This window comes from Sturnira hondurensis, unplaced genomic scaffold (genome assembly GCF_014824575.4).
Source record: "Sturnira hondurensis isolate 20B ecotype Veracruz unplaced genomic scaffold, ASM1482457v3 Scaffold0013515, whole genome shotgun sequence".
Taxonomy (NCBI): Eukaryota; Metazoa; Chordata; class Mammalia; order Chiroptera; family Phyllostomidae; genus Sturnira; species Sturnira hondurensis.
This window is the reverse complement of record NW_028086146.1, coordinates 595,185-611,545: the sequence shown is the minus strand read 5'-3', so window position 1 is coordinate 611,545 and position 16,361 is coordinate 595,185. Positions and strand designations below refer to the sequence as shown.

General features: G+C 39.2%; 1 protein-coding gene across 1 annotated transcript in view; it reads left to right on the top strand.

Annotated features, from left to right (window-relative positions):
- The window catches only part of GDA (guanine deaminase), an 82,219-nt gene extending 71,717 nt beyond the window's left edge, over positions 1-10,502 (top strand). Inside the window, exons 11-14 of the mRNA XM_037061673.1 lie at positions 8-154; positions 4,092-4,222; positions 5,694-5,721; positions 6,582-10,502. Coding sequence (XP_036917568.1) covers positions 8-154; positions 4,092-4,222; positions 5,694-5,721; positions 6,582-6,652 — 377 coding nt within the window. The 3' untranslated portion in view covers positions 6,653-10,502. The remainder of the gene's footprint in view (positions 1-7; positions 155-4,091; positions 4,223-5,693; positions 5,722-6,581) is intronic.
- Positions 10,503-16,361: the final 5,859 nt, after the last annotated feature.

The following is a 16,361-nucleotide window of genomic DNA, read 5'->3' as shown; positions in this document are numbered from 1 at the left end:
ACCATAGATGTGGCTGGTGGTTATTCACCTTCCGTGCTCAATGCGTTCAGAACAGCAATGATGACTTCCGATATCCTTGTAATTAATAAGATCAATACAGAAGGCCTCACCTTTGAAGAAGTATTCAGACTAGCTACTCTCGGAGGCAGCCAAGGTAACGATTATTTTTTTGTCTAACAATAGACAACCATGCCGATCTGTGTCCTTGGATGCACCATGAGGAACATGATAATGGTATCAGCAGGAATCCAATATTCATGACTGTTGCATCTCACATAGCAAACCCAAAACTTAGCAAGTCCAGCATATGTTGAAGCATGTTGTGGAGGAATAACTGTTTTGGCAAGCTCTCTGTCTTTGGAAGAGGAGATGTTTAATACACAGTTGCCATGTTAATTATTTTAATGGATATTTGCATTGGTCACATGCATACAAGTTCTTTAAAATAATCAGTATTTCCATTGTGTCAGGTAACACTCTCTATTGGCCTCAATGAAGATAATGATAATAATACTAATGTGAAAATAATAGTCAATAGCTCAGCTGGTGTGGTTCAGTGGATTGAGCAGTGGACTGTGAACTGTAAAGTCTCTAGTTCAATTCCCTGCCAGGGTACATGCTTGGGTTGTGGGCCAGGTCCCAGTTGTGGGTGAGCAAGAGGCAATCAATGTGTTTCTCACACACTGATGTTTCTCTCCCTCCCTTTCTCCTTCCCTCTCCTCTCTCAGAAAATAAATAGGTAAATAAAATCTTTTAAAAAATAGCCGATAGTTCTTACTCTGATGGGCTCTATGTAACATGCTTTATACATGTTACTTACTTCATAGACACTGTTATTAATTCCATTTCACCAACAAGGCACCTGATGGAAGGGTACACAGCTGTCAGACCACTGAGTGCCATGATCCGAACCTGAAATCTGATGCCAGAGTGGAAGTTCTTACCTTCCCACTGCCATAGTTCCATGTATAAATTCCAGCTGGAGTATGTACTTTGTTTATATAATTAAGCACGCTAATTACCTAAGTTCTTTTAAGTGGAGAAAGATGTCAAAATATAGTTGTTTCATATGCAAATATTGTTCATCAGCTTTTCCCATCTCACATGTAACTGTATTTACATGGAACAAGAAATAGGTAATCAGCCCTGGCTGGTGTAGCTCAGTGGATTGAGTGCGGGCCTGCGAACCACACGATCGAGGTTCGATTCCCAGTCAGGGCACATGCCTGTGTTGCAGGCCAGTTCCCAGCAGGGGACTCATGAGAAGCAACCATACATTGATATTTCTCTCCCTCTCTCCTTCTCTTCCTCTCTAAAGATAAGTAAATAAAATCTTTAAAAAAAAAAGAAATAGGTAATCATATTTCTTTCAGTCACGTTAGTATTATGGTGCAATCTAGGTGGATAATAGTGAACATAGCATGAAATCTTAGGTAGCTAGTGAGAAATAAAATCATATGTATAGAGGCAGATGCAGATATACATATATATATATATATTATAGATACCCTGGATCTTGAAAAATACAGAATGATGGAGACCAAGAATATCCTTGGAAGAGAAACTTTCTGGCTCTTCTTTGAAGGTTCAGTGCTATGATGGAGGCCATAAAGAACCTTTCCTTTTTTTTTTATTTTAGAGAGAGAGGAACGGGGAGAGGGACAGACAGACATGGATTTATTTTTCCACTCATTTATGCATTCATTAGTTGCTCCTTGTATCTGCCTTGACTGGAGATCAAACCCACAGCTTTGGCATATTGGGATGATGCTCTAAACAACTGAGCTACCTAGCCAGGGCATAAAGAACCCTTCAAGAAACACCAGCAGAGGTCATGTTGTTTGCATTTCCAAGACATAGGATTTCCAATTCATAGGATATGTGAAGTTCCATGTTTTATATCACCATGCTTTTAATAAGTGTGGTGCTCCCCAAACCCACCACCACTGTGTTTGCACCTCTGAGTTCAAGCAGTTGGCCAACCATCTTATTTTCCTGGTGCAGAAGAGTTGTATTTAAATAGTGCTGCTTTAAAAAAAATTCTAAGCTCTCTGTGACTTACTTCATGAGGATTCTGTGTCTGATCAAGCTGGCAGTATGGGGGACTTACCAAATAACTTCTACTTTGTATAGCTTTCAAATCTATTTTCTGGGCTGCTTGGCTTACTGTTAATGGAATTTCTTCTCCTTAACTCATGTCTCTACAAGAGTTTGATTGAAATGAGATGAATGGATCCCTGTTTCAAGTGTGGCCTCTTCCTGGCTTGCCATGACCTTTATATTCAAGATATGCATAAATGACCTTCATAGAGCCAACATTTGCTCCAAAGGCAGAAAATGGTGTTTTCTAAAATGCAGTGGAGTTGCTCACCAGCTCAGCTAGGCCTTACTGCAATAATTTGAATTTAGATCAATTTACAAATTCACGTCTTTTTTGGTTAGTGTATGCCTGAACTCTCCATGTTCTAACAAATAGCTCAGTTAGTTTATGTATGACCAAACTCTGGCCAATGAACCTGGTTATCTCACCTATTAAATACACAACAATTTTATGTTGAATACAGTCATTAAAAACTTGTACTTGTCATGTGCCTTTGTCGAGGGCCAGTGAGTGGAAGAGGGCATTTCCAACAATTTTCTATTACATTAGGTCCTTCAACACACAATTAGTAGAAGTCACCTAACAGCTTTTAACATTTCTAATTATTTTTGAACCTCTGTTTTCCTATAAGAATTCTTTAGCTAAAAATATTTTCTTTTCTAAAAATAAAATAGTTGCCTTTTAAATAACCTTTTAACCTGGCTGGCGTAGCTCAGTGGATTGAGTGCAGGCCTGCGAACCACGTGATCGTGGTTCGATTCCCAGTCAGGGCACATGCCTGGGTTGCGGGCCAGTTCCCAGCGGGGGACTCACAAGAGGCAACCATACATTGATATTTCTCTCCTTTCCTTTCCCCCTAAGGATAAATAAATAAATAAATCTTTAAATAATCTTTTAAGAATAAGTAGGATTTCTAAGTCAGTGATTAAAGCATTGCCAAGGACTTCTGCATATCTGTACATAGAAATATAATGTACCAGATATCATCTCAGGAATATGCCATCCAATATTTTCACATTGGACCACACCCCAATGTGATAGAATACAACAAACACATGTAAAAATTGAAATAAATAATGCCACACTCCAGTTGGCCCCCCTCGATGTGTGCTTCCATTTGGTACATCATTGTGTACCTTACTCAAATTACTGGCTTTACTGAGCTCAAGATTCAATAACTTCATTGACCAGGAAAGCCAACTACACCCATCTTTTGAAACTAAATCGTATCAATGAAAGAAATGTTCTTCTTGGACATTTAATACTCATGGAACATAAATTTTAGCTATGAGATGGATCAAATCAATAGACATTATTGACCTATGTTCTATTTTAGAAAACCATCCTTCTCTGGCAACCAGAAAAACATCTTTGAGGTTGCAAAGAAATTGGTCTGCTTTTGAAAGGATAGGAACTCCTAAGTTATGAGCATGCATTTACTTTCAGAAGTGAATTTTTTCTATTCCAAAGATTTAAACTTATGGAACTTAAGTTAAGGAACTTATGATGGATATGCCTGTGTTGATAAATGTGCAAAAAGATCATTATTTTTTATTTATTTGAGGTTCATTTCATGGCCATGATAATAGATCTTCTCAGCTATTTCATAGAACAAGAAGGACAAGGAAATGAGTTGGAGTGTTGGTGGGGGGACTAGGAGGGAAAAAAGCGAAAGGTATTTTATCAGTTTTTGTGTTTCTTAGATGGATGAATGAAAGTCATAGACCAGTTGAATTGTGTAGTGTGCTGAGCTGAAAAATAGAGATACCATCAGAATTATGTTCATGGAACTGTTTTTGTTCTCAGATTTTGCTTACTCTGCTTTCTGTAAGGCAAAGTCTTGTGACCTGTTGGAATAAAATGCTTCACTATTAAGACACTAATTTTTTTCTAGTGACATGTTGGCAGACTCTGTCCTTGCAAACTGGGACATTGGCATGGTCTGATGACTCAAAATACTGACTGTTTATTCATTTATTCCACCTTGTAGCCCTGGGGCTGGATAAAGACATTGGAAACTTCGAAGTGGGCAAGGAATTTGATGCCCTCTTGATCAACCCCAAAGCATCTGACTCTCCCATTGATCTGTTTTGTGGGGATTTAGTTGGTGATGTTTCTGGGGTAAGTAAAAAGAAAAAAAGGTTCATCAAAAAGCACCCATTTCATGAAGTAATCGTAATAGCTTCCCTGTAGAAAACAAAATAGAAACATTTTAAAAGAATGCAGGAGAATCTTAAAAGGAAAGCTAGATTTTAAAAAGTTATAATACCATATGATCTCGTTTATATGTGGAGTCTAACGAACAAAATAAACAAAATCTAATAAACAAAATAAAACCAGAGGCATGTATACATGGAACAAACTGACAGATCTTAAAAGTGGGAGTGGGGGGGGGGCGGACAGAATGAAAGAAGGGGAAGGGACTAGCCAAAGGATATATACGCATAACCCATGGACACAGACAACAGCGTGGTGGTGGCCAGAGGGAAGGGGTGTTGAGGGCTGGGTGGACGTGGGCAAAGGAGGGGAAAGTGAGGGTATCTGCAATAGTACCAGGAATAAAAATAAAGAAAAAGGAAGGTATAATTGCATGACAACAATGTTTGCAATAATGGTACTAACAGAATATTTACATTTTGAATATATTTATGTATTTGAATGTATTGGCTATAAGAAGCCATAATATAGCTAGCCCTTATTGAATACACTTGCCAGGTGGCATGGCATTAAGCATTTTCATACATAATTTTTCTTTAATAATCAGAACAACCCTTATGAAAGCAGGTACTATTGATTTAGCCATGTCATTTGTGGGGGAGTGAAGCTTAAGGGAGGTTAAGTGGCTTACCTAAAGGACTCATGACTCATAATTAGTAATTAGTAATTAGTAGACAGAGTTGGGATTTCAGCCCAGGACTTTCTAACTTCCAGAGTCTGGACTCGTCACCACATGCTACATTGATTTTCTTAATTATAAAAAAATGGGTTTTATTACCTTGTTCCTTTTATTATAAAATATTTCCCTATGTATAAAATAGCGAGGTTCTTCTTACTTTAATAATAATTTGTTATAAGATGTTGAATTATTCTAAAAATTAACTACCATTTATAAATAGATCCATGTATGAAAGTAAATATATAAATATAATGAATGTATTTAGGTTTTTTAGAAGAAAGATGCTGGATATTTGAGGTTGGTTATTTGTTGTTTTCATGTTATTTATATTTTTACTTCTTTATTACAGTGGATTTCTGGGAATAGGGCTCAGTCCTATTCATCCAGTTATTTTTCTTATACACCTCTTAAAATATTTGCTTTATTTTATTAAATTAATTAATTTAATTTATGTAACACTTTTCTTCTAAGGATTTCAAGATTATATACCAAGAACTTTTAGGCAATAGATAAACATTTGTTAATAGCCAGTATTTTTTTATGTAAAAGATCATTTCTTTTTCATTAATCAAAATAGATTTTACCATTTACTAATAAATTTGTATTTCTGTGTTTTGCCAACCCATTATTGCCTGTGAATTTACTTTTCTAAATGCATAAAATAATTCTCATTATTACTTTTATTTTCTATTTTAGACTATTATCCAGAAGTTTCTCTATCTAGGTAGGTAGAAATATGTCTCTATGCTAAATAAAATCTTCCTATGTCTCTTTTTTGGGTATGACTCACTGCATTTATGATGCCATGTGTTAAACCTGTGTGTGATCATTTGCTTTGATTTAAAAAAAATTCTTCACACAGAACCCATTTATGGCACAACATTTAAAGACACGATTTGAAATTTGCATGGTCTTCTAGACCATCAGGCCTCTACCTCTTATGCTTATTCTCCACACCCAGGCTGCCCTACCATGTTGTATTCATGAGAAGGATGTGGTGGAGTCTCATGGCAGAGGGTTCTTCAAGTACTCACAGTCTATTGTATGCACTGAGGGGGGAAGTAACGTGTAGAAGATGCTATTCTGCCTCCCACTCGGCTGAGCGAGCTCTGAGTCTTGAGTGAACTTGAATAGAAGAGATGCATGTTGTATTTTCATGAGAAATACACTGAGAAATACACTCAGAACACTGAGCTGGGTGTTCTGAGCTCAGTTCTCGCAGGTCCTTCGTCTTACCATGCCGAGTGTGCTTCTGGGATATAAAGATAAGTATTTCCTTTCATTTGGGGCTGGAAAGGCAAACTACTCCAGCTGAAAGGACAGCGACGAGGGTCAATTCAACTTTATGTGATTTCTGACGTAGGCGCAGAATTCAGATCCCAATCCTCAAATTAGATGCAGCATCTTCTACTGGTCATGCTTCCCTGTCCATATTGTAAACAATCAGAGAGAGAGAGAAAAAAAGGCAGCTTTTTATGTGTTCTGTCTTAGAAGTATGCTTGCTTTTAAATCCCTCTCAGGGGCAATTAAACTACTTACTGACACGAAAGCACTTTATAAATGATTCCCTGATTTCTCTTTCAGGAGATGACCGAAATATTGAAGAGGTTTATGTGGGCGGAAAGCTCGTGGTTCCCTTCTCAAGCTCGGTCTAAGACCCTCGGCATCTCCGAGTTTTCCTGGTTAACGTGCTTCTGCGCCGCCCTTGTGCCCAGGCGGAGTTAGAAAGTCAAAAATTAGTACCTTGTTCTCGAGATGATTAGCTCTTTCTGTGTCTACTTAAAGTACGCGCTTGACAAATCGAAGGAAGTTGCACTGATTTTCAATTCTATGGTTGGGAAGATTAAAAATTTCTCCTTTTTGAGCTGTTCAGATTTACTTAGAGTTTAAGCATAAGAATGTTATTACTAGTGCTGTTCTTTTTATGAGATTTAAGTAAAATCTATTTCGTATGTCGAAATGTGGAGAGGAAAGATATTCCTAGCAGGTTAGGTATTTTGAGCAAATAACTGTGAAAATTAGATATGGAAAATGAACCAGCAAGTCTATTTTTACAAGGGAGAAAAAGTTAGACTATGGACAAACATTGAAAAAATCACTTCAGAATGGTTGCAAATTATATACTGAGCTTACTAATTTAAAAGAAGAAGTTGTTGAGTTTTAAAACGTGTTTCCAAGATTGACTGTGTGTTCTGGAAATTTGTATTTAACGGAATCTGTATTTCAGCGATTTGTTATTGTTGTGCTTTGCCTTCTTTGGGGTGAATTGTCAGAGACTGAATGCCACATGCTTTCTTAATATAGTTCCTTACTTCAAAGTGTTCGACAGGAGTTGGGCATTAAAGATTTAAAGTCTCTTAGGAATATTAGTCATATAGCTACATGGCATAAATAGTTGTATGTTTCTGTACCTTGAATCACCTTAGCATATAACTGCGTGATGCTGTTATCACTTCAGTTTCATTAGAGGAGCAACATCCCCCACTGCTGTGTAGACTGAAGTCTTCACAAACTGGAGCGAGTGCTGGGTGTTCTGAAGCTGCCAGCAGTGAGAGGGGGCGGTTCCTCACCATGACTTCTTCTCCCCGAGATCTAAGCCGTAGTTGCTGGCAATTTCATACTTGGATCAATCTGTTGAAACTTTCAAATGAAGGACAAATCCTTTTAAAAGAAATATTAGAATCTTTAAACCCTGAATATTGAAAGCACTCTATTTTTCAATTTTATCCCATTGTCTTCATAACTCCTAATGATTTTAGGGCATTGGAATTTTAGTTTAATGAAAAACATATAGGCTTCTCACTTACTATTTATATTAATAGGATTTATTCTGTGCAAAATATCTAGAAACATTAAAATATCTAGAAACATTAAACAAAGAATATTTTTATGCTTCCTTTCCCATAACCTAGAATTAAAAAACAATTATGACTATGATAAATCCCTAAGAAATAGGAATGTGAATGTTATTTAAATACTATATTTTTCTCATTTGATTCCAAATAATATAAACTAAGAAGGAAAAGGAGATTTTTCTTAATATTTCCTAACACTCGTACCAAAGGCTTAGGTTTGACCTCTTACCATTGTCTTATAGTCAAAAACTTTACGTTATGCCGCTAACTCCAGGTACACAGAACTAAGAAGAAAATTCTCCCTCTAGTGCGATAATTTTTATTCTTACCTAATCATGCTAATTCAGCGATAATTTACTCAGTTTTTTTTTCCTGCTGGAAACACTTTTAGATTTGGTCATGTATAACTACACCTATTGATAGAACACATTTTTGTTTTTAATAGCAGGATTTTAGGACATTAAGCAACTCAGTAAATCCAGCTTCTAGTCTCAGTAGCTGTCTTTCCAGAATTCCTAACTGCTGAGCCAAGTCAGAGATGGCCCACCGAACTTCTCCCCGTTCCTCTTCAGTGCCGGTGTGTGTTTTCTGCTCTGTCTCTGGATCCATGTGGAAAGAAGTCAGTTTCCTGGTGGCTAACCCACATCGTGAGTGAGCTTATGAATTTGGAGGAGTCATTCAAGATCCACCGATAGGCACCAGCTGTCTCCAGCCTTTACAAGATCAGTGGTTTTACTTTCTCGAAGGTTGTACATTTTAAGGCTGAACTTCAGTTTTCGTTTAGATTTAGTATTCATATACAGTAAATATAAATAAGTGCAGTGTTGGAAACAGGAAAATGGCCATATACAACAACTACCCTGTCAAATGTCAAATTGAGCCCTGGTAATATGTTTAAAACTTAAGCATCCTTTCTAATAAAAACAGAGTGTATTGTAATGTTTACATGTGCTCTGATCTTCCTGAATCACTCAAAACTAATGGGCTTTATTCTCCAAGCGTCATGTTCCCGATGTTGCATGTGCTTTGGGCCACACTTTGGGCACGAGCTGTACATGATGGGCCCGGGTGTCCTGCACTCTGAAATGTTGCCTTTGTCTGATGTGGGTTGACTTCTGAATTGTGGAGAGGCAGTATTCCAAGCCAATTCTGTTTGTCACTTTGTGTTTGAATATTTTGCTCTCTGACAGGTTAAGAAAAAATTAAAACTTCTAATCGGATCCCTCACTTCACCTTACACTATTTTGCCTCAGGTTTCATGGTATTTTTAATGGACTGAACTTCAACAGGCCAAAATGTATTCAGTCATACATTTAAAAATCTTTTTGCCACCAGAACACAAAAGCAGGCTAATCAGCTGAGATACATTTAGTTTTCCAAAAGGGAACGAAGCATGGGGTGGGGGCATGAGAGGATGTCCTAGTTATGGTAAACTGAGGCCAAGGAGACTCTGCTCTCTTATTTACTCTCCCAGCTTCTCTGATTCCATCACAAAGGTTTGAGAATCTAAGAGAATATCTTTGAACAAACTCTCTTCATGCCATGAGGAAGTCTTTCTAATTTAATATTGTGAGCATCAAAACCCATTGACTTCCTTTGTTACCTTTGTGGGAATCCTGCAGGGTTAGGAAAGGAAAGTGGTGGGAAAACACTCCTATTAGGCTTAGCTGCTTTTAAAGTGTGCCCTTGATTGGGTGTTCATCTCAGCTGTTGGCACCTACAGCTGAGATGTCAGGGAGGAGACAATGGGTGTGAGATCCAGCGACATATTTTGGAACTTCACTGCTTTCCAAACTCTTCCTATTTTTACTCTTTTCATCTCAGAACCAGATATACAGAAAGCCTTAAGGGCAAGCTGGAAGGCACGCCGTATCAGTCGACGTGGAAGAGATCCAGAATCAGATGCTTCTGCGGCCTTCCAGACATCTTTCCATTGTCTGTTCTTTAGAGCTGATGATGATGCCAGAGACACTGAGATGTTTAAAAAGAGTATTCTGAGTTATTTAAAGGTGAACTAAGAAATGTGTCATGGGCAATGTCCTGACACAGCTTTTCAATGGTGAGGATTATTGTGAATAATTAATGGTTTTTTCCCCTGAAGGCTTACAAGAGCCATTTGCAGATTCTGATTGACCTAGACAGTTCAGGTACGACTTTGAACCCCAGCACATTTGGGTGTCTCTAAAGGAAAAGCCCAGAACGAGGTGCACAAATGCATGGACACTGCTGGGTCCCCACATACGTGTGCATGCCTGGGCTCTCCTCCCTGTTGCTTTCACAGCTCTGAGTGTGAGAGATCAAGCTCTGAGGGTTTAGTTCTGGTTCAAATTTAGGGAAATGCAAAAGTTCACAGGCCAATGATGAAATGAAACATAAATTCCAAGGTGGCTTTCCCAGTTCTCAGGGTTCAAGGGACTGAGTGCCAGATGTTACGTGGCAGTGAAGGCCTGTCAGAAAGCATTCTTTATTGAAAAGCACTTCATATTATTGTTAAACACCTGATTACTGCTCTGAAGAATAAATAGATATGTATGTGTATGTATTCACGGAGACATTTTTCTCAATATTTGTATGATTTGCTTATTGTTTATGTGCAGAGTGAGTTCCTTTGTGCTTTGGGGAAAAATAAATGAGATTTTGTGTTTGATTATTTTTTATTGTTGTGAGTTCTATCAATATGAAAGAAGGGGATTGATCTTACAATGTTTTTTTTCTTTTAACATGAATTGAAAAAATAGAAGTGGAATAGAATATTCAGCTGTGGGCCAACATGTGTTGTTCAACCTGTCACAGTCACTATACAGAGCTTTCTAACGTTAAGCTGTCATGTTCAGGCCTTTAGAATCAAATTGCTATTACTGCTTTTGATTTCACATAGCTCACATTTTATTTTATATATGCATATTTAGGCCACAACCCAGAGTGAGGATGTACTTGAACATCAAAATTAGTTCACACATATATATGTATATGTGTATTTAAAACAAAAGTCTCAAAATAATTCTTTTCCTATCTGTGATGCCCTGGGCTATTTTCTATACTATTTTATTCTGTTCTGTTCTATTTTATTTTATTCTGGTTAATTATTTTTGGTTTCTCAAACCAGCACAGAAGCAATTTCCAGTTTCTTCTGAGCTGTGCGCTTAAGTCATCACAACTCCATCCTGTGACTTGGGCCTGGTGTGAATGCCTTCCTTAGAGTCACGAGGAGTAAATAAAATTATACATAGCCAGCACTTCAGACAGCATCAGGCACAGAGTGAGTGGTCACTACATAGTCATTATTTTTTAATGAAAATGGACTGAACCAAAATAATTTTACATATATTTTTATCAGTCTATGTCTTTGAATCCAAATCCAGTGATGTTACAGATCTCTCTCTCTATAAAAATACTCTATAAGGATTAAATCTGATTTTTGGCACTATTACGTTTGTTTTTATTTATGTGTGAAGCCTAAGAGAGTAGTAGATTTAGTCTATAAATTCTCTCTCAATGTTCTGAGCAACTTTCTAAGCACCGTCTTTATCCCAGATCAGACCAGATGAGGTGTCTACAGGGTGGCGTGGCCATAGGCAGCGTCTTTTCTTCGGAGAGGACAACTTAGTTAAAATACCCTGAAGAGAATTATGTGCATAATCTTGCAAAATGTGTGCCTAATTTACACCTTGTAGGCACTGAATTCTACAATAGATAATTAATAGGCACATGCAAATTCTTGTGTAGTACTAAATTCAGAATTTAAATAAAATGAAGTTTAGACATAAAATAAATACCTGCTAGAAGCAAAACAGGGCCTGTGGTAGTGTGTTTTAAGACTCCATGGAGCCACTCAGTTAAAGACACAGGACCCACAAGCAGTTGTCACCACCAGGAGCAGGGTTGTGTGTGTGTGTATGTGTGTGTGTGTGTGTGCGTAATCTTATTCTAACATGGAATAAGGGTCCTGGCTTGTGTGGCTCAGTGAATTGAGTGCTGGCCCATGAACTAAGGGGTCACCAGTTGATTCCCAGTGAGGGCACATGCCTGGGTTGCAGGCCAAGTCCCCAGTAGGGGGTGCTAAAGAGGCAACCACACATTGATACTTCTGTCTGCCACTTTCCTCCCCTTTCTCTAAAAATAAATAAGTAGATAAATAAAATATTTTAAAATGGGTTAAGGGAAGTATCCTGTTCTTTATCACAATATAACATTAAAGTGTAATTACTTTTTTTCACTCATTCAAACTCATTCACTTTTACCATCAAGCCTGCCTACAGCATCATAAAATTACATTAAATTTGCCATACTTCTATATTTGTATGCTTCTATATTAGTCGAATCTATATTTGGGGTGGAAAGAAAGGCTACTAAAAAAGCATTCTCTATAGCAAAACCTTTGTTGGGAAATTTTCCAGTGTAACTCAGAAAAAAATTTATTTTTTGCTTCAACATAAAAAGTGATAAAATATGAACAGTTGACATGGAGTTTTTCTCAGGCCACTTGGACCCACTTCAACCCCCTAGTTTCTGCCCATCCCTAGAGGAAATTAAGCAGACACCCATTCCCCCATTTGTAGTAAGAGAGCCCAAAGTCAAAGCAGTCACACCTAACAGAAAAGAAATAAAGGCCTAGAAAGATCATCCTTTAATCACACGACAAGAACTTTGCCGACGCTTGCTTGAAAGCTGACACTTGTAGCTGCACTACAAAATTAATCTCGACCCTCTTAAAGCAGTCTTTCCACAGGTGACTTTTGTTTCACGGATGTTCAATAAAGCCACATCCCGAAAATGAACAACCCAAAGGAGAGTTTTACTCTTGTTTTTGAAAGGTTTTTCTCAAGCTCCGCCGAGGAAAAAAAGCCAATCAGCCACAAAAATAGGCTAAATATAGAGCTTTATTGAGGTAGATGAGCCCGGGCGAGATTCCTTGCTCTGGAGAGGAGATCAAGGAGACTCCCGCTGCGGGATACGAACGGTGGTTGGGGGTTTTATTCCCCTTGGCCTCCCGCGAGAGCTGGGGATTGGTCCCCTCCAAACAAAGCAGCGATACTGCATTGGTTTCTCTGCGGATGTCCCCTTTTTTTTTTTTTTTTTTTTTTTTGGCAAAGCCTGCCCTTCTGGCTCTCTGATTGAATGTCAGCCGGCATTTCTGGGCACCATTTTGATCATCGGCCATCTTGATTTGTAGTCCAACCAGGTTTGTAGTCTGGCTGGAGGCTTCCTCCTATCCAGCCCACCCTGACATTCCAATCTCTTTGATAGGATAAGGGGCATAGTGTTCATCTGGCTACTTCCTGTTGTCAGATGGACGTAGAAGGGAGGGTCTAGAGGTTAGCTGTTTCTAGTTCACCAGGGAGGGGCAAGTAGGTTTGTGTCTGCAGCAACATCTGGTTAAAAGTAATTCTGGAAGCCTCTCGGATCCTTTCCTGGAGGAATCTCAGGAAATAGGGGCCAAGCATTAATAATATGCAGATTATTATGACTGGCCCTAGGACTGGGGCCAGGGTGGCAAAAAATAGGGAACGCCACCATGGGGTTATTTCAAGAGTGGTGGGGTCTTGGTGTAATTTTTCCCTGAGATTTTGTAAGGTCTTAACAGTTTTGTTTTGTTTTAATTTCTAAATTTGCTTCCTGGGGTACTTACTTGAAAGTCTTTAAACAGCTTTGGTGTTTTGTTTTCCTTTTTCCTCCTGAAAATGTTGATTCCATCCCCACCCGAAGTTGGGAACTCAGGCAGGGATGGCTTTGTGGTTGGGAAGTGCTTTGAAAACCTTAACTGAAGCACATAAACAGATAAAGATGCAAGGGGCTTGTGTTATTTCAAAGGATGAATTAAGAGTCTCAGAAAAAGCAGTGAATACATTTTATTCAACTCATGAACACTTTCATCTTGGCTGAACTATGAAAAAGGAATCGGGCTTGGCAAATTATGTGTTCTGGGTTAATTTGTATAACTACAACAAATGTTTCAGCATCATAATCATGTCCTGGTTCAGTGCCAGGTATGCCCTATATCCAGTAAATCTCTTGCTTATGAGTGATGGGCGTGGCATCTGTGAGAAAGGTAGTATGTAGAGAAGCTATGGCGTTTAGGTTGATTGTGGTTGTTGTTATTTTAAGTTCAGCGATAGATTTGTTTTGACATCCAGGACGACTGTACAATCTCTTTCAAGTGGGTAATTTGTGGCAACTCATAGGAGGAAAAAAAAAACATTATGTAGTAGAAATGTGCGCAAAAATCATGTTCTTGATAAAATTACCACCCAAATAAAATAGAAAAGAAGTCAACATAAATGCAAATAAAATCTTCAATTAATATCATTTTGGTACTGTAGACCATTTAACATGGCATAATTAATTTAAAAAGAAATCTCAAACAATCAGGTTGCCCTGAAATGTACATAGCTGTTCTCCTATGGTTTTCATGTATTGGTAAAATTGAATACTTGAAATTAATTGCTTTTTAAAAGAGATAAAAACCCACATATACAGAAGGCATAAATTATGGCCCGTTAAGTAATTTTAATTTACTAATCATGAGGTGGGTAGGTTTTAAACCATAGTCATTCAAGTGATACTTTAGTAAGTCATACTATATACCAGGCACAGGCCAGTTTTGGTGGTTACAAACCACATTCATCCTTTGAGAACTGCAGTCTGGTACGGTAGGTAGGGGGACTATGCCGATGAATTGATATGTTAAGTTCATGCCAGATGTATGGAAACCCAAGGGGACTCAGAGGGAACACTGTAGTGTGCTGGGCATTTTGTGAGTGGGAAGACCAAAGGGCAAATGATATGGTGAACGTTTCTCAGAGAAAGTGACATCTAAGCTGGGAAGGATAGCTGGGATTTATTCTCCACATGAAGACTCTCAGAAAGGTGCTCTAAGCAGCACTCAGCATGAGCAGCAACAGCCATCACAAAGAAGCTGACCTTTGAAGAAGGTAAGATAAGGATGAGGTGGACTAACCCAGGGACCATCAGGGTCACCGAGAGTATTGATTCAAAGTCTGGACTTGGGCCCATGAATCTGTTTTATGAACGAATACCTCGGTAAGGCCCAAGGTGGGTTACAGTGAAGAGGACCATGCTGGTGATGACGACGACCAGGTGTGGTCATCAGTGTGCGATGCGGAAGAGAGAAGATGTGGCACTGGCTGTTGCGGAAACTGTGAGCCTCGTGGGCAACATGGGCCATATACCCGTGCTTGGGGCAGACATCTCATCTGCAACATCGCACGGCTGCACCTCAGCTGGTGGGGACAGTGGTGCTGGCAGCCACGTTCCTGCCGCACGGAGAAACCTGAGAGGGTGAACCTTGCCCACATACACTGAGGGGCCTTTTCTGACTCTGAGAGTGGAGGCAGACAGAAGAGCTCCCAGGCAGGGCGACTCCCTGATTCGACCCACGATGCTGAGCCTGATGTAACTCCCACCGCTCTGCCACTGCGTAAGCTGCCTAGATATCCTATGTTGACTGAAGCTATTGCGAGCTTTGTTCCTGTCACCCACAAATCAAGGGGCCACACTAAAATCCTCTCACGGCTTTCCCCTCCTTATGATGGCTGCATTCTTTAGAAACAGGTTATAACCTTTTCTTTTTCTTAAATAAATGAAAGAATGATAAAGAAACAATGATCAGACCTGGCTGGTGTAGCTCAGTTCATTGAGCGCGGGCCTGCAAACCAGATGATCCGCGGTTTGATTCCCAGTCAGGGCACATGCCTGGGTTGCAGGCTAGTTCTCAGCAGGGGCCAATTCCCAGCAGGGGATGCACGAGAAGCAACCATACATTGATGTTTCTCTTTTTCTGCCCTTCCTTTCACCTCTAAAGATAAACAAATAAAACATATTTTTTAAAAAAGAAACTGATCATTTCAGCAGGTATTTGGCCACCTCCTTACCCCAAGCCTTCTCAGAGGCTCTGTCCTCCACATCCTTAGGGGCACCTGTGGCCTGAACCTGGCACCCACCAGGAACCCAGTGCCCCCAACTCACCATCCTCCTGTTTCCCTTCAGTAAAGGTGCTGGGGATGGGTGGCTGATGGCAGAGTCCCAGGATATACTAGGAGAATGAGATGTTCAAACAAGCAGATGTACACTGGTTGTATAAGGAAACATCCACGTGTTCAGAAAATACACGTAAAAACATTTGAAGTGTCATCTTGTCCCCACCTGGTCTCCGCCAAGTGATTTTTCAACCTCTGCTTGCATACCTCTATTGATAGGCCCTTATTTTAAGCAGCTTACTTTATTCTGTTAGAGGAAATTGGCAGTTATTTTAAAACATAGCACAGCACCCAGGAAATGACTTGGTTTTTTCCCCTTTTGTCTTGCTTGTCCCTGAGCACCAGAGATAACAGATAACGATTGCTAGAGACAACATTGTGTCTCTGTGCTGGAGATAACATTTTGCTTCTGTGAGCTGCTTCTTGCTGTCCCACCAGAAATAATGGTCTAAGTGACAGACCACCCCTCACCCTATATAGGCAATTGCTCCCTGCTGATCGGGGCCCAGAAT